The sequence below is a fragment of the Monomorium pharaonis genome, chromosome 11, assembly GCF_013373865.1.
Source record: "Monomorium pharaonis isolate MP-MQ-018 chromosome 11, ASM1337386v2, whole genome shotgun sequence".
NCBI classification, from domain to species: Eukaryota; Metazoa; Arthropoda; class Insecta; order Hymenoptera; family Formicidae; genus Monomorium; species Monomorium pharaonis.
In genome coordinates, this window is record NC_050477.1 from 6,468,807 (window position 1) to 6,493,676 (window position 24,870).

At 38.3% G+C, this 24,870-nt stretch overlaps 1 protein-coding gene across 1 annotated transcript in view; it reads left to right on the forward strand.

Moving 5' to 3' along the window:
* The window catches only part of LOC105831846 (RNA polymerase II elongation factor Ell), an 88,295-nt gene that overhangs the window by 21,079 nt on the left and 42,346 nt on the right, over window positions 1-24,870 (forward strand). Inside the window, exon 2 of the mRNA XM_036293990.1 lies at window positions 4,725-4,772. Within this exon, the coding sequence (XP_036149883.1) occupies window positions 4,725-4,772 (48 nt within the window). The remainder of the gene's footprint in view (window positions 1-4,724; window positions 4,773-24,870) is intronic.

Sequence of the window (24,870 nt, forward strand, 5' to 3'; positions counted from 1 at the left end):
TGATTAATCGAAGTTTGGCTAGGTTTGTTGGCAGTTATCAAATCGATCGTCGCGCGTAATAACGGGAGACAAATAATTAATCGCGGATAACTCGAAGACTGCGAACTAAGATGTATGGCGGGCTATTGTTAACGATGGCGATGGGCTCAGAAATCCAATTCTGGTGGAGAGCAGAGCAGGATAAAGGGTCGGTACCGCCGCCGTTGCCGCCGTCGGGGGTGAGAACGCGAGATGCGTAAGAGACGAGGGGAATCAGGGGTTGTACTCAGGACGTAGAGTTATTGACCTGCCGCGACGAGGAGCCTCTCTTGTTCGGGAGGAATGGCTGGCAAGAACCTTCCCGAGGTCGTTTGCGTGGCGCATGAGACGTCTCGTTGTCGTCGTCGAAGCGGAACGTACAAAGAGTAGCTGTTCGCTCTCAGATCGATAAAGCTAGACACGCTTAATTTTATATTCATTACGTATATCTTGAATCGTCTATACATTGTAACGATATAAATGTGCAAACTTTGCAAACATTGCACATTGTCTCATTGTCGTCGAAACAAAATGTAGAAAATAATCAGTCACTCTTTGATCGATAAACGCGCATCGTGAGCACGCTTAACACTCTGTACACACGATTCAACAGTTTTGACTTAAAAAGTTTTTTTTTTTTAATTAAGCGCACTGTGGGAATAATTAGTTGCAGTATATACAATTTTTTAACAAGCAGCTATACAAATACTTAAATGTTAAAGTATATGTAAAAATTATTGAAAACTTTTTTTATACTTATAAAAGTAATAAAAATTAACTCGGAAGTGTCCGTGACCTAACGTATGTAGAGAGATATCGCGAAAAACAACGTGTACACAGAAAAAAAGAATATTCTTGTTTTGACACAATATTTTTAGTTTCGGAAATCTTGAAATGAGATTATATCGCGTTAAATCAAAAAGATTTACTTGAATGAAGATTTATTTCAAAATTTTATATAGTTTAACCAAGAAAATAATATTCTTGTTATTTAAGAATAATTATCTTGAATGAAAAAGAAAATCATTGGATAGAAAATACTATATGTTTAAATCGAAGATTATAATTTTCTTAGAATAAAATTATCAAAACAATTATATCATATTTTTAAAATAATACTTATAGTATTGAAATAATATTATAATATCTTGAAATACAAGATTTTCAAAGTCTTCTAAGAAGATTATATATTGTTGCTTATATATAAAACAAGGATCGCGTTAATTTGAATACATAAGTTTCAATTTGAGAGTAATTTTTTTTCCGTGTATAGTGTTAATTTTAAGTATTAATTTTATAACCTTTTACATTTATTCTTTCTCTTGAAATTCTTTGTTCATTGCAATCATATAACGATGTAAATTGTGTTACACGTTTATGTTTTTATATTTTTTTCGATAATATGTATAGATTACAATCGCGTGTCAGGGTGTCATCTCAAATGTCTTTACACTTCCTAGATCTAGTATGATCATTCATTACGTTTTTGTAAACATTATCATAAATGAATTTGATCATGAATAATGAATCTTCTTTCTTCAATCGTCTCTTTGCCTTTTCTACTTTTCGCATTTTCGATCAACGAGACTAACGACTCGCATCGACAGTGGCAATAATGAGCGCGACGATGAAATTTTACTTCGACCCGAGGGAAAAAGATTCTCTCTCTGAAGGAAATACTTTGTTCTATTAACACTACACAATGCATATACACATGGCGATTCTTGTTAATTCTAGAATATCCGTGAAGAATTCCCCGCTGAGTTGTCTCATGTCTTCTTGGGTGCGTTCCGAAATCTACTGCCAGTACTGACGGTACTGTTTTTTCGTTCCGAAATCGTTTTCAGCGTGCTGTCAGCAACTGTAAATTACTATCTATTCTACAAAAATAGACCCTAGGGAATTACTGACTTCCGGCTAATTTTACACATTGTCCGGAGGTAGTGCAAATTCAGTAAAGCATATGGCCGCTGTCCGCCGTACATTAATGTGTATAATTAAAATTGACGAGATTGTTAAAAAATTAATTGTAACAATGGAAACTGTTCGATACGAACTTATTGATGGCGACAATAACATTTATGAAGTGTTTCTGAAAATCACGCGATGATTATATCACACAATATTTTGTTCAATAATGAAATAATAGAGAAATTCTATTTTTTTATTATAATTCCTACCTAAAATGTGCTTTGAATCCTTCATCCGAAAGTAAAGCAATAACATTTTCAATATAATTTTTTATGCGTGGCCTTAATTCCAATGGTCTACGCTTAGTAATCATGTTTAAGACATTTAGAATTTCTTCCTCATCGTCTGATGAACTGTCACTGTCACTATTAATAACATTCACAATACCTTGCACTGCAATTATAATTGCATTGACATTTGCCATAATTAGATTGTATAAAGTTAGGTTTTTATGATGGCATCAACAGTTGCTGGTTTGACTGTAAACGCATTCCGTTTTTTAGTGTTGCCAGTATTCACTGGCGTTTCGGAACAGCTCAAACCCAGTAACTTCAGTAGCAGTACTGTCAGTACTGTCAGTAGATTTCGGAACGCACCCCTTGTCGAACCCCTGCTGAACAATCTTTTTGTCCTATAAATATTTTCCCAGCTCACAGTTAAGAGGAAAACATTTGTTCTTTAATAGATTCGCTACGCGTTCTTCTTTATGCATCAATGTATAATAAGAATGGAAATGTTGAGAGTGACAATAGCAAGAAATTCTATGTGCACTTTTAAATATAATAACGAATAGATAGTTATTAGAATAATTAAAACTGTAATGGATCCTTTTATTGAGTGAAAGCGACCGAGCGGGGCGCCGCTTGATTATTTCGTCGCGTTTATGTAACACATGGTGGAAATATAATTGCCCGCTTTATTACGCCGTGGGTACCGCTCACACACACACACACACACACACACACACGCGCGCGCGCGCGCGCGCGCGCGATTTACAGCGACACTCTGTTTGTCATGCAAGCGTGACAGAGTGTCGGTCATAAAATTCTCACCACGGTATAACCGTAATGGACTTCTCGGTCGCCGTCTAATGCCGTCACTTTTTCCGCAAGCTACCAAAGTTTAACCGCGAATTATTATCGGTCCAAGTTCCTTGACGATGAGGAATTATCATTGGATCAGTGAAAGCATATCACTCTGCACGTCGACCGATAATCTAAAACGAGAGAGAGAGAGAGAGAGAGAGAGAGAGAGAGAGAGAGAGAGGATTAAATATGTCAGTTGTAGAGTTTTAGATACGCTATCTTTCACATTATTTAAATAATTTTATACGACTTTAAATTCACGAATCTTTGTCATTTCGCTCGCATTAAATAAAATTTAAAAAGTTTTTCTTTGCGAAATAACATGGTATTCAAGGATTTTGAGAAAAATTGTGAGGGGGAGGAAGATAGAAAAGTTTTGGTTTGCAGACTGTTATTAGAATATTTTACACGCTAAAAGGAAAGTATGTGAAATCACAGGGCAATATTCCTCGCGCGATTGCCGCGGGAAAGAAGGAAATGATTTTTCAGCTGTGCGCGCGAGAGCTCGTCTCATGGTGCGCCGCTACTCGGAGGTCAATCTTCGTCGACCCAGCGCGCCCGAGTAAGTAAACGCGATCTTCCGCGACGCGATTAATTTTCTCGCGTGCCCGTCGCACTCGCGCACGTAGGTATGTCTCCTCCGAGACAAGTTTCAAACCGACGATGAGTCGAAACTCCGTAAACTTCGCCACGTACAAATATCGCGTAAGCGCATCAACGCTGCATGGACGATAGCATTAGCAAATCATAGACACGAGTCTAATGAGAATGCAAGTCCAATGAGAATCGACTGACGTACGTGGGATATATAAAAATGAATGTATCAGCGTATTGGCGCTCTTGCGAAAGAAAGATCGATTTTTAAATTATCTAAAATCAATCTGTGTAATAAATGTGAGAAAGTTATCGTTCTTTCGGTGTTTTTTCCTGTGTTTCCAGTCATTGACAATGATTCGCGAGGAGCAGCTTATCCTTATCATCGGTTTACGCAAAGCTCTTACCGGTGGTATTTGCTTTTCCAAGCCATCTCTCACCGAGAGACAGAGGCGCGTACGCGTAAAAGTTGCACGCGCAAAATAATTGCACCGCCCGTCTGTCGGCGCGATATAATGCAACTCGCGCGGCGGTTACGAGATCGTGCACCGTAATTTCACGCGGTCGCAAAACACCGCGTTTTACGCTCGCCTTTATGCGGGTACGATCGCACGCGCTCGCGCTTCGCCAATTACCAGTTGCTCGTACGGACGGACTAAGCTGGACGAGCGATAGATAACGACGACCGAGTAATTACGCTAATCGACCCCACATTCGCGTATTGGCTTTTGTAACGCTACGCACGACAAATACGACTAGAATTCTACATAATTTTGACTGCGACTTCGCTCGTCAGTTCTCGTCCACGTGTCGTCTCAACCTCCAAAAATTTCATACTCGCATCGACATCGTTCGATTCTATTGTCTATCATCACAATTTTCCATAATTTTAAGAGTAATTGCGCAACTGTACGAAAGCTTAGACATATGTATAATAAAGCTAAAATGACGCAATTTTTTTACTCGTTAATTTTTTAACTTTTTATAAATACACTGACTATATTTCATCCATTATTTATAAAGAAAATAATTAATCTTGATTTTTTTCTGTTTCAGCATAAGATCAACGAGAAACTTAATATACAGTTCCTAGGAAATGAAGGGGTGAGTAAAAGCAGTTTTCCTTTCTAATAACGATAGTCATGCGTGAAACTCGTGTGAGAATTACGACATTGAATTCGACGGCGTTATCGATCGATCACGTGGAAAGATAGAAGCAGATTAGAGATAATAGAACGTTCGCGGATCGCAAACAGATACTGAGATTTTAAATTTTTCATTAAAAGGAGAGAAAAAAGAATTTTATTTTACTCGTGGAAAAACAGCGTCTGTCTCCCTTCTTTCTTAGAACTTTAAAACTATTAACTACATTGTACGTAAGCCATCGTGTTTTCTTGAATTGCTATTTAGTGCTTATAACTATGTTAGTACCATCTACTATCAATATCATGTTTTCGAATTAACGTGATTAATTCATGAATCAACCTGTACATTCGTCCCAGAAGTTTTTGTGGTCGAAATTAATCGCGGTAAAAGGACTGTTGTTAGCTCTCCGCCGGTTGCTTAAGGGGACATTAGACGTCTACATTAGAGGGTAAAAAAATCGATTTTTTTTCTTGCTTAAATCGATAGTATTTCATCCGTAGAACATGCTCCTGAAATCCCAAGTATAGATTTAAATTGTATCAGGCCGAAATGAGCACGTGCAGTGCGCACGTCCCGAGCGCTCCGAACGGGACGGCAAGTAAAAATCTCTAACGGTCTTTGAAAAGGTACATTGCCTGCTCGGAAACAATTACTACAGAGGTGTTTAGGTGGGTATACACAAAATGCCAATGAAAGTTTTAATGCGACGATTTGGCAACTGGCCCCAAAACACTTCCATTGCGGCCGCAAAATCATTGAAATTGCTGCCTACATAGCTGCTGGAATTTTCAATGAAGGCTATTTGTTGGTTCTAAGAATTATGTCATGCATGGAAATAATTATTGGACCAGTATGCAGAGATGTAGCGGATAGAATAAACGAAAATCGCACGATTAACCAAAATCGTCGTAGCAGATCTGTTGCGCAGGAAACGCGTACTTACGACAAACAATGGCTGTTGGAGAAGAATGAATTGTATGAGGACACTCAGGACATTTATATGCAGGGATAGTAGATTAATCGAAAAGTACGGATGAACAATCATTAGCAAGCTTTTATCAACCTTTTTCTTTGATTGGAAACTTTAAACGCGTTTTTCTCGAAATTACTTTTTTCGAAACTGCGTACACGATTAAAAAAAAACTAATCAACGGATCCACTTCTTTTTTTTTTAAATTAAAGGTTATTAAATCATCTTCTGTGTGAACTTAAAATATAAATTAAAAGTCATGTAAAAAAAGTTATTTAAAAAAAAGTCAAAAATTTTTCACAAAAAATCAATTTTTTTTTTCAAAATGCCATTTTTATAAATTTTTTGTAATAAATGTACGGCTTTCTTAGGTTCACTTAGAAGCTATACTCATAAACTTTACAAAAAACTTTGGTTTTTTTCTTTCAGTCAATTCTACTGGATGTTATCGTGTACGCAGTGTGGAAGGAATTTTTTAAGGCAGTTGTGCATTTTTGCTTACAACTTATAATTAAATAAATAAAATTTTATAATAAAAATTGTTTTGAGTACCTAAAGACACGCACAATAAGTGAAAAAAATCGCAAAAAGATCCATTGCTTAGTTTTATTAGAAAAAAATCATGAATAAGTGCTTAATTTTGGCCTCTTAATGTAGACGGCCCCCTTAAAATCCTGTACAATGTCAGTGGGGGGAGTTGTAGAGCGAAGCAGAGAAGTACGGTGAAATTTTCTTTCGACGAGAAAAAAAAGTGAGAGTGAGAGGTATGCGAGTGCTTCGTCGACACACGTCGGCGTTTTTCTATTAATCTGCCAACACGAACTAACAACAACCACTAAATTATTTAGCGATATTTTGCTTTACATTAGTTTCAACTAAAAGTCTGACAAACTGAAAAAATCTACTTTTTCCATAAATATCTCACGAATATATCATGTTATATATCCGTCTTGTAAATTTTTACTCGTTTATTTGAATATCTCCGCGTTACATGACGATGGTCGAGCATATCACGTGAAAAAAAGATTCTCGCGACTCCGCACAGCCAACGTCAAGAGCTCGATCTGAATAAGATCGAGTAAGATCGCGCGCGCGCGCGCGCGTGTGTGTGTGTGTATGTGTGTGTGTGTGTGTGTTTGTCACGGTGTGCTCTACACACCGGAGGTTTCCTCCGTGAAGGCGATTGAGGTCGTCCGAGCAAGGTTATACACCATTTTCTCTCACCACCACCGCCACCGCCACCGCCGATCGAACTTTTAAACCAACCTAAACTTTGCGAATATCGATACTTTTGTCAATATAAAAAATATGCATTCACGTTATTGAATATCGTTTAAATTAATTTGTGACGTATTAACGGAAACACTTCAAAATATAATTACATCAGATACATCGTGAAAGGAAGACAAAAACTTTTTAATTAGATATTTTTTTTTGAGATAATGATTATGATATTGACGTTCTTTAACAGTGTTCTCGGTTATGTAAATATTCGGTAAATATCGGTTATGTAATTAATTTGCGTAATTTTATCATATCGGCACACAATTGGATCTTGATTCAAATTTAACTTTAAAATTGCAGTTGACTAATTGCAGTTGATGAAATCAACCTTTTTATATCCGTTTGATAAAAACTTAACTATTGACGCGCGTTGTAGCGAATTGTTTATACTTATTCGAGAAAAAAAATGGCCTTCGAACTGGGCACTTAAAAAAGGTGTTGTACCATGTAACTGCCATATGCCACTGGCGTTTCTTAACGACAGCAGCGACTGATTGTCGATACGAAATCTCTCCCGATGATCTGAAGGTAATTGACCTGCTCTCCTCGTCCTTCATCGTTTTATTCTCGGGTGTGGTCGTCGTTATATCGTTTGACTGCATTATAATATACATGTTAAATTCGACAAGCTGAATCTGTCATCAATTCCAACTATTAGACCAAGAAAATCGATCCCATAAAAAAACGATGTTTACACTTTACTTTTTTTAAATCTTAAATTCATTGAAATGTAACTCGATGGATTTCTTCTTCTTGTGAATGTTACTTATCCGATCAATCTCGAATTGTAATTAATTTTTGAGACTTATGTTGGAAGAAAATGATTTTGACTTGTTGCTGAATTTTAAGAAACACTTAAGTAAAAATACAGAATTTTGCAGTTGAAATTTTAAAATTTCTTGAAAACGTTTAGTTTGTGTTATATTATTCATTACTCTCTTCGAGCATGTTATCTCAAGTTAATAGCAATTTCTTATTCATTCGTACATTCACATTTCTCAGGTAATTGACAAAAAGTCATCATTTTTCTCTTTACTTCTTCATTCATGCCACTGAGATGGCATGAACTCATAAAACTCTTGTTCTATTCTATTTTGACCTTTGACGATCTTTTACTGCTAGAGATTCTGAAGATCAATGCGTCACCGTTGACCTTTGCTCAAGTAGCTATGGCAAGATAGTGCCTTAGGGCACACATATTCGACATCGTTGTCTGGAAACTTATTTCTTAAGAACTTGTCACGAGTATAATTTCGCGAATCCTCGGGGTACATGGCTGAATATATGTATTGTATTTGTAATTATCCAACAGTATAGTTTAATATTTCCATTACAGTCACTATAGTTTATTTACTTGTCTATTATACTCAATGTGTTCTTGCAACATATCATTTCTTGACGATTAAATTGGTTCAATTTTTTTCTTGGAAAGGAAAAGATATTTGCAATTTTTTTTTTGTAATAAGCTTGAATATGATAATATTTGATGAATGAAGGAAACTAGTGTCGATATTGAACCGAATGCGATCGCGACACTCCGCTCGTCTTTTTCATCTTTCTTTATTTTCCGTTCCGGGGCCACGGGTACTAGGAACGCGGAGCGATTATTCCAGTATAATTCGCCGTTTAGCGGACGTCCTTGTCGCGACTGACGCACTCAGGGAGAACCGATCTCCGCTCGAGCCTCTTTCTATACAACACCCGTCTGGATCGTGCAGCAGGCGCAGCGCAACGTGCATTTGTATTGTCCGTATCTGTCTGTGTGTGCATACACAATGCGATTTCATGTGTAGCAGTAATGCTCGGCACGATCGGGCACGATACGTGCGCGACTGTCGACGATCAGGCCTCCTCGATACGTAGAAACATACGACTTTGACACGTATATATATCGCGTCGCGTCATTGTCGTATCTTCCCTTGTTCTCTCTCTCTCTCTCTCTCTCTCTCTCTCTCTCTCTCTCTCTCTCTCTCTCTCTCGTGGATCTCGCCACTTGCCTTCTCGTCGTGTAATTTTATCATGAACACGAAGTATTTATGCGGTGTATCTCCATATTTATATGAGGTATGGTTTCGCGATAGTACCAATCTTTTTTTTTCGCAGATTCGTGTGCGTTTGATAGTTGCGCACGTGCTCGAACCGCATATTATGTGTGTACGTGAATACGTGCGAACGCTCGCCTTCACATTGTTGCCTTTCACTCGGTTTCTTAGAGCACCCGTTTATATATACATACGCACACATACATATAATAGATGTATATACATATATAGATGTAAGTTTTCCCCAGAATGACGCGATATTGCCGGGATTACTCCGACTGTGAATTTTTGGACAGCACGGAAGAATACATTCCACGAATTTGTTCATGTGGATATGTTCTGACAGATGTGGAAAACGTTCTTTTCTTAGTACGTGAGCCGCTCTTTTTCTCTCTGTGCTGTACGAAAAAGCTTTACTCCGATTTTCTTTGAAATACTTTGCCATTTAACAAGTCAGTTTCAATTATCTCGTGTTAGACACAAACTTACATGTTGATATTTATTGCAAGATTTCGGGACTTTGCAACAAGGTTATCGTTTGCGAATGAAGCTATTTGCAGCTGTTGTTTCGAGTTTCGAGAAATTTCTCCGATCCATTACGATGTCTGATCGATCAGACATTCGATCCAATCATGGGTGATTTTGTAAACTTTGTTTTCACCGATTGCACAAGTGTGCAAGGCAATGGCGTGAGTCAATTCTCATTACGTTGTACGTGGCAAAAAAAACTTTTACAATGTAGAATGCGGTTGTTTTTTTTCCTGCAATAATATTAACAGGCGAGTGGAATTGAATCGGATTAAAGCTGAAAATCAGCATCTTTGGAAAAATACATAACGTTTGATAGCGATAAAGTACAACGGCTCACGTTTAATAGCGATCAAAATTAAGTAGAGCCATGCATCACTTCTAACTCAGTAGTGATTCGGATGATCTTTTCGTAATCCTTTTAATTTGTGTCAAAAGAGGATGAAGAACATACGACACTTGCCTGCAGGAACAAATTATGAGGCAAAAGTTCTTTTGCGCGTTATTGTTTTTTCGGTAAGCGTGTTCCCTCCCTTAAGCTTCATTTTTATATATATCCACGCGCGCACGCATATGTAACATACGGGTAATACGTAAATGTACGTAAGTACACGGTTTTCCGGCCTAAGGTATTGCATCGCGTCGCGGTCAGTCCAACACGGTTTTCCGGCCTAAGGTATTGCATCGCGTCGCGGTCAGTCCATGCGACTGACACGAAACGTCGCTGCCGTAACAGTTGCTTTTACGCGTGACCCACTTGCCATTCTAGTAATCGAATCCAAGTATCGTAATGAGAAATGGGACGTCTTGAAATCACCGGGCGGGCACCGCGGGCGATGCAACCCTAAAACGAAGGCCGCCCACTCTCACGGCATTCAGAAGGTCGAATGTGATCTCGCACAAGTGACGCATGGAAATCACTCTTTTATGCGAGCCACGTACAGATGAAGCGATATCGTAGAAGAATAGAACGTAATGCGACTTTAATTAACCTATAACGTCTCTTAATATTGTTGAAATAAGTATCGGCGTTTTGATAAAGTATCGACTCGTTGTAATTATTTTTATTAATACGTTGTAAACTTAAAATGATTTTGTGACTCTGCGATTAATTCGTATTTAGAATATGTCGGCGTAAAAGTTGGCGATTGTAGAATGTTGTTCAATGATATCGTATGTAAAATCGTAGATCTAAGCTTTGAGAAGAGGTGACGATTATTTTAGCGCATTGAATACGCGCGAATTGTACATTGACGTTGATATTGAAGCATCGTGAGTCGCGAGGCCGCGCAATTGCCTTCGAGGATGGCCTTTACTCTCCGATACATACTCTCGGCTTCTGCTTCACCGATATGTATCGCGGCGCACACAATCCGCAATGGATCGATTAATTTCAAGAATTGTTGAAATTCAAGTATTCACAACGACAATTTGAGACAGCGAAACGGAGAAGAAGAATCTGAAAAAGAAATCTTTCTCCGTTTTAATTCTCCTCGATTGCGTTTGTTCGAGGTGGAATGTTAAAAGAGAGACCATAAGATTTACATTCGATATAGAATGTTAAAAACATCAGACTGTCGCAAGAGCTACAGACTGTAAAAAAAACATTTAAAACGATACGAAAATATGATAATGATATACAGTGTATTAAATCAATGAATGCATTTAATTATGATTATATATTTCAGTGCTGCATCAAATTTAACACACTGAATACAATTATCATAATCATAGCATATGTCGCGAGAGCTGATTTTTTTCCCATATTGCGTGTAAATGTAATAGAAATGATTTAACATTTTTTAAAGATCGAAATATTATAACAAGAGATTTAATAATTTAGATAAAATCGCTTATTATATTGTGACTTTAGCTTTAGAATCACATAAATGTTAATGTTAACGTTAATAATAGACGACCGCGAATTGGACACATGTGCGGAGATTAAAAAATGCGGCTCTATTTAGGATATCCTCATTCTCTTCGAAAATTAATTACGATATTATCTACCACGAAGAATTTAGGAATCTTTGTCGAGAGAAAATTTATTCGGAATTAAAGCGCAAAAAATCCCCGAATGAAAGAAACGGAACGATAGTTCTAGGACACGTAGGTGCATCTTTATCGTAACGGCCTTGCGCGTATGTAGGCGACCGTAAACGGTGATATGCGGGTGTTACGCTTTTCAACATTTTTCCTCCATTTTCCCTCATCTACACCTTTCATTCAAGTAGCTTGTTACGTCCGCGACCATATCGCGTTATGCGCGTTTACGCGCGTCTGCGCGCTTACCTTGCGTGCGATTGCTCCAGAAAGAGAAGAGCGGTTTGTAATTCAGCTATGCAAACGCGCACGGGAACGAGAGACTCATGATCGGAGAATCGGATCGAACGCGCGTTCTTATCGCGGCAGCGATCAAAGACAGCTCGTTTTATCACTGCCCCCGCATCACGGCGCGAGATGATAAGCGGCTGCGAATGACGCGCTGCAATTATTTGTTGCGCATCACTGATACTTGTTGCAAACAACATATCAGCTTATGACCGATGCCTTATCTTTGTTACCATGTCCAAATAAATCACGACGGGAGAGACCGATGTGATGCGAGAGAGGGATCAATTGGTCAATCGTCGAATAAAATTTTTCAGCTCGAGCATACACGCAAGTACTGCGAGATGTCCAACAAAACTGGTTCCAAAGACCTTTTTCCCGGGCTTGGCTTCCTCTTTGCCTCGTCTTATTTTGCAGCTGATTGCCGCCGGCGTGAAATGCATCTCGCAGCCTTGGTTTCGAGGAAAACAAAATCGAGTCTGAAAAAATTTTTATTCGGTAATGAACGACGATCCACCGCTGTTTGGATTATCCAGGTTTAGTTTCTGCGGATATGTCCACTTAAAAAATCTCAAAGTAAAGTGACCATAGTTTTGAATTGCAAAAATAAGAATGTTGTATTTTAGGTCTATAACATTTTTCTTCCTCAAGAAAGAAGAATTGTGAGACTAAAAATGGACAACCGGTATATTATACATAAATGCAGAAGAAAAAAAATTATATATATATGTATATATATAAAGTACTAGATTTACACCGAGACAAGAAAATAGTTTGCGGCAACCGTATTATCAATATAACTTAGAATCATTTCGGACCCAACCATAGTTTTAGTTATTCTAATAGTATAAATTATAGTTTTTATTTAATCTATATTAAAGTTTTTATAAGTGTAATATTGGTCTACGCAATTAATGATATAGTACAACCAAAATGGGGATTTTAATATAGTAACCTTATATCGATAAAAAAATCATAAACGTTTACTATAATAAGCATGTAATTATTATTACCAATATTAGTAATAATTATTATAAAAATGATATTATTATGCAATTACAGTTATAATATCTAACATATTTTTCTATTGGTATAAATAAAAGAATACTTTTCCTCTACAATCCAGCAATCGCTTTCGTAGAATTTTATATGCACACGATAATTTATCGCAATAAGTATTCTATTTCTCTTTTTTTAGCGCGCGGATGATTTGCATTGAGATTAATTTGAGCGTTTGGTTTTGGGTTTAGTTTAGGATTTAGTTTCGGCACTTGCAGGCTTTTTTAAGTAACGTCTTTAAATTTATCGCAAAATATTTATATATAGGACTCCGGCCGCGCATGATGGGAGACGATTACACGCGACACGAAACCGAAGGATCTGAAACCTGCAAAACTGGATTCCCCCTTCGTTCGTGTGATGTATACATCGAAAATTACCGACTCGCTTCTCGCGCACCGCGACGGAGATATCATCGTACAGCTATGGCGCACGAATTCGTACGTTACTCGCGGCTTAACCGCCGCGCCGTACGATTTCACTTCCACTTGTTCTTCTTGATCGTGCGTATCGATCGTTTCTTTGTCGTCTACCGTGTCAGCTGAAAATTCCGTAAATCTCAATCGGGGAAACGCGATCAAATTATTTTGTGTACTAGCGTGCAATCTTGGTTTAATCGATGACAATTTGGTTTCGTAAAATTTTAAAATTGATATGAATATTGTATGAAGAGCATTCCTATTCGCACTTTATATTGCGGAAAATATTAGTATATAAATATGAAAATAATATAAAATTTGTAAGTTTAGTTTGGCTTAAAACAATTTAAATTAATATTTTGTATATAAAAATATAACACGTACAAGACTAGATTGCTTAGCAACAATAGTCTACGTAAATTAAAGATCTTGTTTTGCATGAGAGATTAATAATCTTTCAGCGAACTGACAATAATATAGATACCATATAAGATATATATCCTGCACTTGGATACCTTGCGATAGAAAATGGTACGTCTTGCCTTGGAAAAGGAACGGCCACAATGTTGACTGTAACGGTACATTCTTGTATTGATGTTAAAAATATGCCTGCACTACGCAACACGACGGTAATATATTTCAAATCCAGTAACAAAACATCGAATTAAAGAGCGAGCTCTTGGGTTAAAAATGTCGAATCACTTCGACGATCGAGTCAGTGCAAGTGAATACTTTGTGAAAGCAGCAGGTATACGAATATTGACCAAAAAGAAAAATGTTTAAATAGAAATATCGATAAATTTTTAAATCAAATATTTTATTGCGAATTTGGATTCTTGCTCTTTAAGCTTTTACTTCTCAATTTGCAGCATTATATATTATACATTGACAATTGTTAACTTGTGCCATTATATTAATTTAGAATAGTCAAGTAAATTTTATACACACATTTTTATAAATAGCACGTCTATTTCTTTATTATTATTTATTCCACGATTTACGATTGAGCGACGTTTCATCAAAGAGGAAAGCGCCGCAACGTTCCTTTGTCATGAGGGCGATTTTGCATGAAATATGCACCTGGCTTCGTATCTCCCGTCATGCATTTTCACCCCCGTGTAACTTGCAGTCTCTGTTTCCTATCTACCGCTTTTCACCCCCGATTAGAACTCCGTAGAGAACTCCACCTGAACACACGACGGTATGAATACTTTACCTCTCTCCATCGTCTTTCGCGTCCCTCTTCGCATTCGCGATACACGCCCACTAGTTATACAGTTATAAATTTATGATATTCACATACAGAAAATTTAAATAATTTGAATATTTTCCGATTCGACTCCAAGTTAATAAGAGGTATTTGACAAATTCCGAGAAATGCATCCTGTTGTCCTGCATTATTAGCTATACTAGCCAAAATTATTTATGTATTATCTATAAAATCTGCGACGCATTAACGTTCAATAATAATAGCTTGTTATCGGCGATTGGACGATAAAGTTGAATTTATGTAGCATGCGTAGAGACCGTGAAGGTTCATTATCGGTGAATACAGACGATAACGAGCAGCCGAAAATATAAAATTGCTGGCGTAAAATTTTAAACTTTATCGAGCGGCTTGTGTGTTTTTGATTAATTAGTGTGCTGTCGCTTAGCTCTAAATACTTGAGTGTTCTTCTGGACGCACAAAGATTTGCGCGAAACTCAAGACCGGCTGCGTTACGTCAGTCGATACCGTTGAACAAATTTCGAATAATTAGTAGGCGCCGATCGGCCGATGCCGTTAGAATCAAATGCTTGATGAAATTGTAGCGGTACAGCTCTCTAAAAATTTTAATATTTTCAGTTTTAATATCTTAATGTTCAAATTCGAAGTTTACGTACAAATATATATGTCCAGTCGAATATGCACATATTAAATACATCGTAAATATTTTTATCTGCGTATCCGACATCTCTAACGAGGTCCGAGATCGATATCCCATTAAGTTCTAAAGCAGCTTGGTTCAGCAATTAAGCGCCGCTAAACCAATAACCAAGATTGCACGCATTGTTTCGTCGGCGAGACAAAATCATTAATCACGAGATGGTGTAATTAATTATATGTTGCTGCTTCTCTTGCTTACTCTCGCGACGTTGCGGCAAACTCGGAAGGCGTCGCTCTCTCGAAAAAACTTGAGCATCCGTGGCGTCGGCAACGGTCGCTCCCGCCATAGTAAACCGTGTTCACTACGGGGCTGCGGACATCGCGTAGCAGTTAATTATCGGGGACACGGGGACGTAAAAGGGGAATAAATTACGCTTATCGATCGCGCTTCTCCATGCGAGACACGAACACGCGCATATATATATACAGGAGAGATCGTGTTGCACAGCTGCCTCTTCCTCGACACATTTGCTTTACAATTATTATCTAAATAATTTTGCAAAAAATTCTCAAATACGCGCGAGAATATTTAATCGTCACGCAAAATGTGCGCTTTTGTTTCTCCTTCGACGTTTCCTTCTTTTCCTCTTCTTAATAACCGTATGTATTGGCAGCCTATGAAGTTGTGCTTCTCAAAGAACTGATATAGAATGTGTATATATATGTATATCTGTTTTAATTTGCAATTTATATATTTACATACACACACACACACACAATTTTTCAGGTGAAATATCAATTTCTTATTAATCAATAATCTATTGTGATGAAACCTAATAAATAAACTTTAACTTGATTGATTGTAAATATTTTTTCAAATGTAATCCGCTGAAAAATGTAACGCGGTAAACGCGAGGCACTTTATACAGACATCTCTGTATTTTTTATTTGAGTTGATCGCGGTTTACGCGAATGGCAGAGTCGCGATTGTTTGGCTATTACTCGCTTTTACTAGTAGATCCGATAGAGCCGCGTGTAACACATCCAGGTGTTCGACGTAAGTCGTGCACGCGAAGTTCAATGTAAACGGGTTTTAAGGGGAATATGTAAGGACTGTGTAAAGGCCGGAAGTAGTATCACTGTGTGGTTTTGAATTCCCCGCTTCCTGCACGGTGACTGACGTTCCTTCGTACCCTAGCACCGAGTAAAGAAAGACACTCCATAAAGACATATACACGTACGCGAATATACTACACGTATACTACAGGTTCCGAGCGAGCTTCTTCAAAATTATGTCCACGCGGTTTCTCCGCCTTTCGCGAGAAATTTTTCTCATACAAACTATACACTACGCACAAACTATGGGAAACAAATAATTTCCCATTTTAATGTCTTACTGTCATGCAAAAGCATATATACTCCAGAGGTGTTTGCAAATTAACAATTTTAATAAAAGAGAAATGTTAATAACTCTGAATATTGATGCCTAGTCCAATTCGAGATTTACTGTTTCTCATTAAAAAATTGATAAATGTTCAAAACAAGATAAATAGATGAAGGCAAAGTTATAATTATCATTGACATATGATAATTTCGATACTATTCGATTTTATTACGACTTTAATTTATCAATGTTTACACACTTAGATATAGTGCGATTTCAGCAAATTGTATGAAGCGTGGAAAAAATACATATAAAAGTCGAAGACGTATCGTTTATTTTGGTCTTGGACGTTCCCGTACGTTCCGTTACTTTAATTAAATCAGAAGATATGTAGTCCTCGTTCAAAGTCGCGAACTACTTGCTAGGCTCATGGGGAATCTCGTTACTTCCTGGCGGAATCATCGAGCTTCTAAATCGCTTTCGAACACACACACACACATATACTTCAATACATATATCGACATATATATGCGTTTTTAAAAATCGACATTCCAGGTAAACCTAGATAAACATCCGCCTCTTGCACCGATTACGTTTTCATCGAGCATTAAATGTCGTTCTTATAAAAATTATAAAAATCAACTATACCATAATTCTTTGAACACACATATTGTTCTTTTGACGAATAAAATATTATTTCAAGGCACTTTAAAATTTAAAAGACAACATTATCGTAAATAATTGTATCGCAAATTTGTTAACAGAAGTTAATATAGTTTCTAATTATAAGTAGAATCACGACCGTGGTACATTTTTACAAGTTCTATGCAATAAAATACATTCCTCTTTCCTTTTTTCCTTCTTTCGAGGATGACGATAGCGGAATTGCGTCTCGCTTTCGAAGTCCTCGAGTGAAATCCGTGCAAGGTCGTGCGAGCAAGCACAAGCAGCAAGCAAGCAAGTAAGCAAGTAAGCAAGTAAGCAAGCAAGCCGCGGCAGTATGAACAATTTAGGACGGAAATTCCGGGCGCGATCGTGTGCAAGCGTAATACGGACTGCTGCAATCGTTCGCACGTGCCTGTGCACTCTTCGCATAATGCTATTCTTTTTCTCTTTCCCCCGCACGCATCTCTACGCTCTTTCTCACCCTTTCTTTCTCTCGTTTTCTTTCATGTTATTCCGTCGAGTTCCGTTCTCCATGCGGTTCTTTTTCTTGATCAATACGCACTCAGAAAGCAAGCGACGATGTACTTAATGAAATTACGAATTCATTAGTGACGAACAACTTTCACTCCGCCATCGTCGGGAGTTATTTCGCCACGGAGACTGTGGTCAGACGATCGTTATAATTCGCATCGGCGATATATCGATATATTTATTTATTGAAGAATGCAAACTGCTATTGTTACAATTGTATACGTTGTGGTATAAACTAGTTGTATGCGGGGCAGTTTATATATTTGAATTAATTTACATCAGTGTCTATACAAGAACGATCTAACCGCGTTTTGACTTTATACTGTTATAATTAATCAATTAATTAACCAATTAATTACATGGACGTTTGCTCGGTTAAGGATGCGACGACCGCGAATGACATGTCGTAGTGCAAGTTTCGGGATATACCGGGATGTCGTTCGATTTTTTTTTATTTCGTTAAAGAATGCATTAACCACTCGGAAAATAAAGACTAATCTTTATCCTTATAGTCAGCCTATCTTATCTTTCGCGGGGAATACACCAGAGGATTTCCCCACTTGGTATATTGATACATGAACAAGCGATCGTTCTTATCCGTCGGTCTTCTTCCTCCACAGATACTTTGAGTTTTTTTAATTTACAACACAAGTGAGAATTGTGCAAATTGTTCGCAGATCGCGAGATAACAGCCCGCGTGTTTAAAAATAGAAATACTCGATTTTGAATATGATATCAATAATAATTTTATTCGTTTATTATGAAATTAACGTTCGTTCTTGTTAGTGTTTAATACTTGAACTACTATAATAAAATAAACGATTAAAAAGTATGGTAAACGAGATCAATGATTCCAATTATTTATTTGTAACGAATACTCGAGTTGTGTCGTTGTCTTGTCAAAGATTGCGATGATTCCCTTGACAAGGAGGCACGTGTCATTCAATTTGCGTAATGTTTGCAAAAATACGCGTAACCATATGCACTACCTGCAAAACCGAGATATTACAGTTGCTTTATTTGTAACAGCTGTGTTATCGCGCTTTAGAGTCGTGATCGCACTTTGATTGCCATTTTGGAAAGTAACAATTTTTAATTTTTTTTTAATAATAATTTTTATTTCATTTTAAATTTTCTTTAATGGTTATTATATTTTTTAAGAGATACGCGATGCGTTTCCTCCAAACTTGTAATTTATATTTACGAGAAATAATGATGTTGCTGTTTTATTTATTGAATGCGTATCGTATGTTTCGCACACATTAATTACGCAATGATTTGCTGATGCGGCGACGACGTGCTGCTAGCAATAACAATCGTCAATGGCGATGCGTTAACGTCAAACAGTCGCGCGATTGTGCAAAATCAGACCAGCGCTTCCATCATTTCGTACGATATAATGTCAATGTCACGTTTTATTTTTGAAAATTGATAAATTCGGCGAGATTTATCGATGTCCATAAAGCGACGATGAATCACGGTTAGTCTTGACAAAGTGCGAGAGAACAACTTTCGTCGTGGTCAGTCGGTTGATGATGGAATAATTACAACGAAGCAGTGAGAAGACGATTGGCGCGTATTCCAGATAATTAAGAGAGGGAGGGGGGAGGGGATCGAAGTCGCAGGCGCAATGCTGGCAGATAATGGCTAATTAAACGCGCGCCAATTGCTCTCGAAGGCGTATAATATTCACGATTTATTTAAGACATTACCGTGAAATACTATCTTGCCTTCTATGTTTCAGTCTAATAACTCAATTTTTTATTATACATTCGACTATATCTACGTAACGTAGCTTGTAAAATACCAATTGTTAAAAAATATTGTGAATTGAAATTATCAAGAATGCCAGCGGTGACTTGTCACTATGCTGCTACTGATTCGTGAATTAGGACTGTTTATTCAAAATCAACATGAATTTCGGAATATTGGAGAAATGGTCGCAAATTGGTAATAAGAATTTAATTATCGCATTTAATTATCGCACTTTGACCTTTACCAGCGACTGCGGCAAACCGAAGCGGCAACCGAAAAAGTTAACTTTTCCTGTAGCAATGGTCAACAGACATGGGTTTTGTTTCGTGCCAAAGAATTCGTCTCACCTCGACCGTATTAACGCTGGCTAGACTCGATCCGCCATCACCGTCGCCGTCGTCACTTTTTTCTTTTAACCGGGCCTGACGTACTTCCTTACTAGTGCCTACAAGGCGCCCGACTTTTTACCGACCGCTGTGCTCCAGATAGACCAGCAGACTAACGTCGAGACCTCGTAGAAAATGATCGGTGCATTGACAGAAATAACACCGGCTTAACACATATGCTAAGTTTTAGTAAACTCATTGAAAACTAATAGAATATCTCAATTCTTTCTTCAAATAAAAATTGATACGAATTATACATAAAGAGCACGCTTTAGAATTTCTTGTTATGATAGTATCTTTCTTGTCAAGTATCGTAGATAAAACATCACTGCTAAATATAAAGAATGATAACTTAAATACTTTTGAAGAGCTGTAAGTTATTTTTTGCGTATCGCGCAGGTTTGATTCAGGCAATTCCATTGTTTGCGGAATGATAATAGCTCTTTACATAATCGGGATATCGAGTTACAATGGCGAACGCGAAAGTATTATCGTCCTAATCCGGGAGACAAGAAAAGAGTCGCTCTCTTTTTATTTTCTCAAAGGAGAGAGTCATACACTGACCCCCTCGATAAATGTGCGTTAAAAAAACGTACTAAATACCTCGATGAAAAAACTGTTCGAGAATTGAAACGCATTCGGCGTTTTTATCACCGCCGAGTGCGATCGATTCCCCGCAACTTCATTGGTCTCGGCAGAGAAGTTGTCCGCTTGTTAACCTTGCCGAGCAAACAACATTAAGATAATACTTGTTAATGATATGAGCCGTTCTGGCTGCGCGCGCTTCAGAGTGCTTTTAACGAAGGGCGAGAAATCATAAACGAATCAATTAAGTGGATCTTTGCGAACGCTGGAAAGGGACATTCGCTTTTTTTTTCTTTTTTTTAACGTGAGAAAGAGCGACACCGTGACGACCGTGGCGGCACAGGTGTTACCGCCGCCGGGCAACGCGCGATGTCGAAACACGCCGAAGAGATTTCTCGTTTCCATCACGATCAAGATGAGATCGCGTGGTTCGTCCGAGATGCTCGGATATTTCAGCAATGATTCTGGAAAAACATTTAATTAAATGCTCATCGGTCTCTCCCGCATTATTGAAAATGCTCATAAAATCATCTTTGATCGTTTTTAATTTTTTTTTTTGTACAATTAGTGGAATTTATTTATTAATAGAAACTTTGAAATATATGAATTAGTTTTATGCGATTATTAGCATAGCAGCCTTTTGAAAATTTGTGATCGTTCTACTATGCGTATTGGACTATATTGTAAATTTTTTGTTGACGGATTAAAATGAGATACAACGGAAAATCTGCGAGGACAACCAGGCCGATCATTACAAACAGGGAAAGACGAGATTCTCGTCCCAAGCTTCTTTATGTAAACCTTGAGGCGTAGATCCGGATTCTTTAGGAGGCAACAGAAGGGATAGAGAAGCAGGGGCAGGAGAGGAACGTGTGAGCGAGAGCGAGCGAGTGAGAGAAGAAACTTAATAGAAGGAGTATAACTGCGTTCGGCTTCTCGTTCAGGTGTCGCCTCCTCGGGAAGAAAACGGAGGGGAATCTCTACGCACTTTTAGATCGGCAGGAGGTAAAAGCAAGCACGCCGGCGAAAGTGTTCTTGTATAATGCGCTCAACGGCGGTCCTTGGACCGCCGTCAGAAACGAATGAATTTAATGACTGTCACGATGGAAAAGAAGAAAACAATCTTAAATCTCGCAATGCTCATTGCGAGTGAGTCGATCCATAATGATCTCTTTACCTGACAATTTCTCTGTTGTGAGTAAATTAATCCTAACGACACTACCTTTTTTCAAAAATTAAGTAAAAGAAAATCTTGTAATACCCGAGGATGTTTGCTGAAAAAGTAATGTAAAGCAAAATTGCCAAGAGCAATTTCTTATAAAATTAAATCGCAACATTATTCGATGTTTATTAGAGGCAAGCTTTGATATCTCTATATCATCGGTAGAAGTTCTTTGCTATCGTTGTTACGTGATATTATCAATATTATATTCGCATATACTTATACGTGTGTGCGTATGGATAGAATAGACTATCTCACAGCACACATATTTATACGTCTTAGAGGAAACTCGACAGCGATTTTGATTCGCGGAGTACCAGACTATTCGCGCCAGACTACTAGCGAAGTAGCGAGTAAAAGCGGGCGAACAGAATTGCGTTTCTATCTTCTATCCGACGACGATCTTGTCCATCTTCCTCTCGTCTCGCCTACGGCTCTCTCTCTCTCTCTCTCTCTCTCTCTCTCTCTCTCTCTCTCTCAATCTGCCGTGATGTCTCGTTCTGCCTTACTACCTCCTTCTCTTACTTCATATCGAAGGTATGTAGGCTGTGCTACATCCTTGCCCGGAAACCGTTACCTCGCTTGGCTTTACACTGAATGGAGCTCGCTATACCGTTGTTCCCCATACACGAATTTCCTTCGGCCTCTCTTCTCCCTTGTCACCGCCACCGCCGTCTCATCGCTGTCGAACGCAACTTCTTATGCGAGAAAATGATTTCTCTTTGTTTTTTTTTTCTTTTTGCATATTAAGTGACACTAATAAGGAGTCACCTTAAGTGACTCCACCATCGATTGGATTACAACTCACTCGCATAACGATTCCGTACATGTCCGTCAGTTTATACATCCGTCGTGCCCGATCCCATAAGTGAAATTTATTCCCGGATCGGAAAAATGAGTTGCGCTTACGCGAAACGCATGCGAATGCATAAAACGAGAGTGCGGCACTCTCGCGTTATTCTCTTTCCCACTGTCTTCTCTCGCACGTACCCTATATACGTATGCAATTGCGTGGTTCCTTCTTCGTCTATGATGAATGCTCTTTTGTTTTAATGAATAAATAAGTTTTTTTTCTCCATCGTTGGCAGTAAAGGAACATTGGAATTCATTTATTAATAATTTTACTCGTATTCACCATTGTTCCCTTCGTCATTTGATATCAAGATTTTCAAATGGTAGACTTTTATCATAGCTGACTTGCCTTCCGATTACCTCAACCTCTACCGCCGCAAGGAATGCCAGGAAGACTCAACGTGATGCAAACGGGTTTCTTTATACAATATGATAAATGTCCAACGTCGTGAATTGCGTGTTATCGTCTTTCTATCATATTGTTTCAAAAAACCGACAGACGGCTGACAGTTTGACCTGCACGAGAAACTGTAAATAGCAACAGAATCGAAAATGCATGAGGGAATGAAGGAAAGAAATCCAGAATATTCACGATCGGCGAATCTTCGAAGAATGACGATGTGAACGATCGATCGCGAAAGCAAGTTTATTCTTCACCGTTCGTAAACGAACGCAGAATGATCATGTTAGGCGATTGACGTAATGCTGACGAGGTACAACATGCGCTCTATATACTGTCGTAATTAATTATCGATGCGAGCCTCTCTCTCCTCTCTCTCTCTCCTCTCTCTCTCTCCTCTCTCTCTCTCTCCTCTCCTCTCTCTCTCTCTCTCTCTCTCTCTCTCTTCCTCTCTCTCTCTCTCTCTCTCTCTCTCTCTCTCTCTCTCTCCTCTCTCTCTCTCTCTCTCTCTCTCTCTTCTCTCTCTCTCTCTCGCTCTCTCTCGCATCTCATCTCTCTCTCTCTCTCTCTCTCTCTCTCTCCTCTCTCTCTCTTCTCTGCGTCTCTCGTCGTCTCTATCTCCTCTCTCTCTCTCTCTCTCTCTCCTCTCTCTCCTCTCTGTCTGTCTGCTGTCTATTTGTCTGTCTCTTCTAACTCTCTTCTCCTCTACTCGTATCGTGATTGCATTCCTCCGCAAAATACATTCATCGTTAACGATCAGAGGTACGCGCCGCCGATAACTTACTTGCGACGCTTCGTGCTGATCGACGATTTCATGAGCGATCGCAACCGAAAGCGATTGCTCGAGAAGGGAAAATTACGATGGCGAAAAGATACTTTCGGATCAGATCGTGCTTTATCGTCTCTTGAAATTAAGTTTCGATACCGAACAAAATGGGAATCGAAGTTTACGCGTGCCGCATGCGGATTAACAGTGCGTGTCCCTTGTAGCAATTACAAATTCGGTACAATCTTTGGAGGGCAAGCTCTCTTTTTTTCGTTCTCTCTGGTCTTCATGTATTTTTTGCGAGAGAAGGAAAGAAACAGAATGTAATTACTCTTCTGTATCCATTATCTTGTAAACGAAAATTCTTCAGAGTATAAACGCTCTAAACGACCGAGCTCCAACGAACCATTAAATAATTCTTTCTTTCCTTCTCTCTCTCACTCTTTGTCTTATTTTTGTTATTTTTTGAGACGCGTCGACTCGACGATGAGGACGATATCGTCGATACCGACGACGACGACGACGACGACGACGACAATCGGCTTCACTAACAGCGTACTTCGCGTACTGCACCACCGCGTAGATGTGGGCCGAGAATTATTTATACGTTGATCGACACAGCTGATCGTCACGGCATCTTCCTATCTTTTCTCACTTGACTGTATTTTTGTGCATCGAATGAGCGCGGTAAGAATGTGCGCGGGCGAAAGACGGACAGAGAGAGATTGAATGAATTTATTTAACTTTCTCAGCTATTATGTTACATAAATTTACTTACATAAAATATGCTTTTTTAGCATTCGCTTAAACATTTCTATTTTATCGCAATTTCTTATATCCGCTGGTAACGCATTATACAGTTTCACCCTCATAGCAATGCTTTTTTGCGCACTCCTAGTTCTACAAAATTTTATTACAATCGTCCCATCTTGTCTTGTTTTTCTTTCATCTTCATTCCTGATTACCTTTAGTCTATCCCTTAAGTGATTTTAGCGCCAAGTTATGTAAA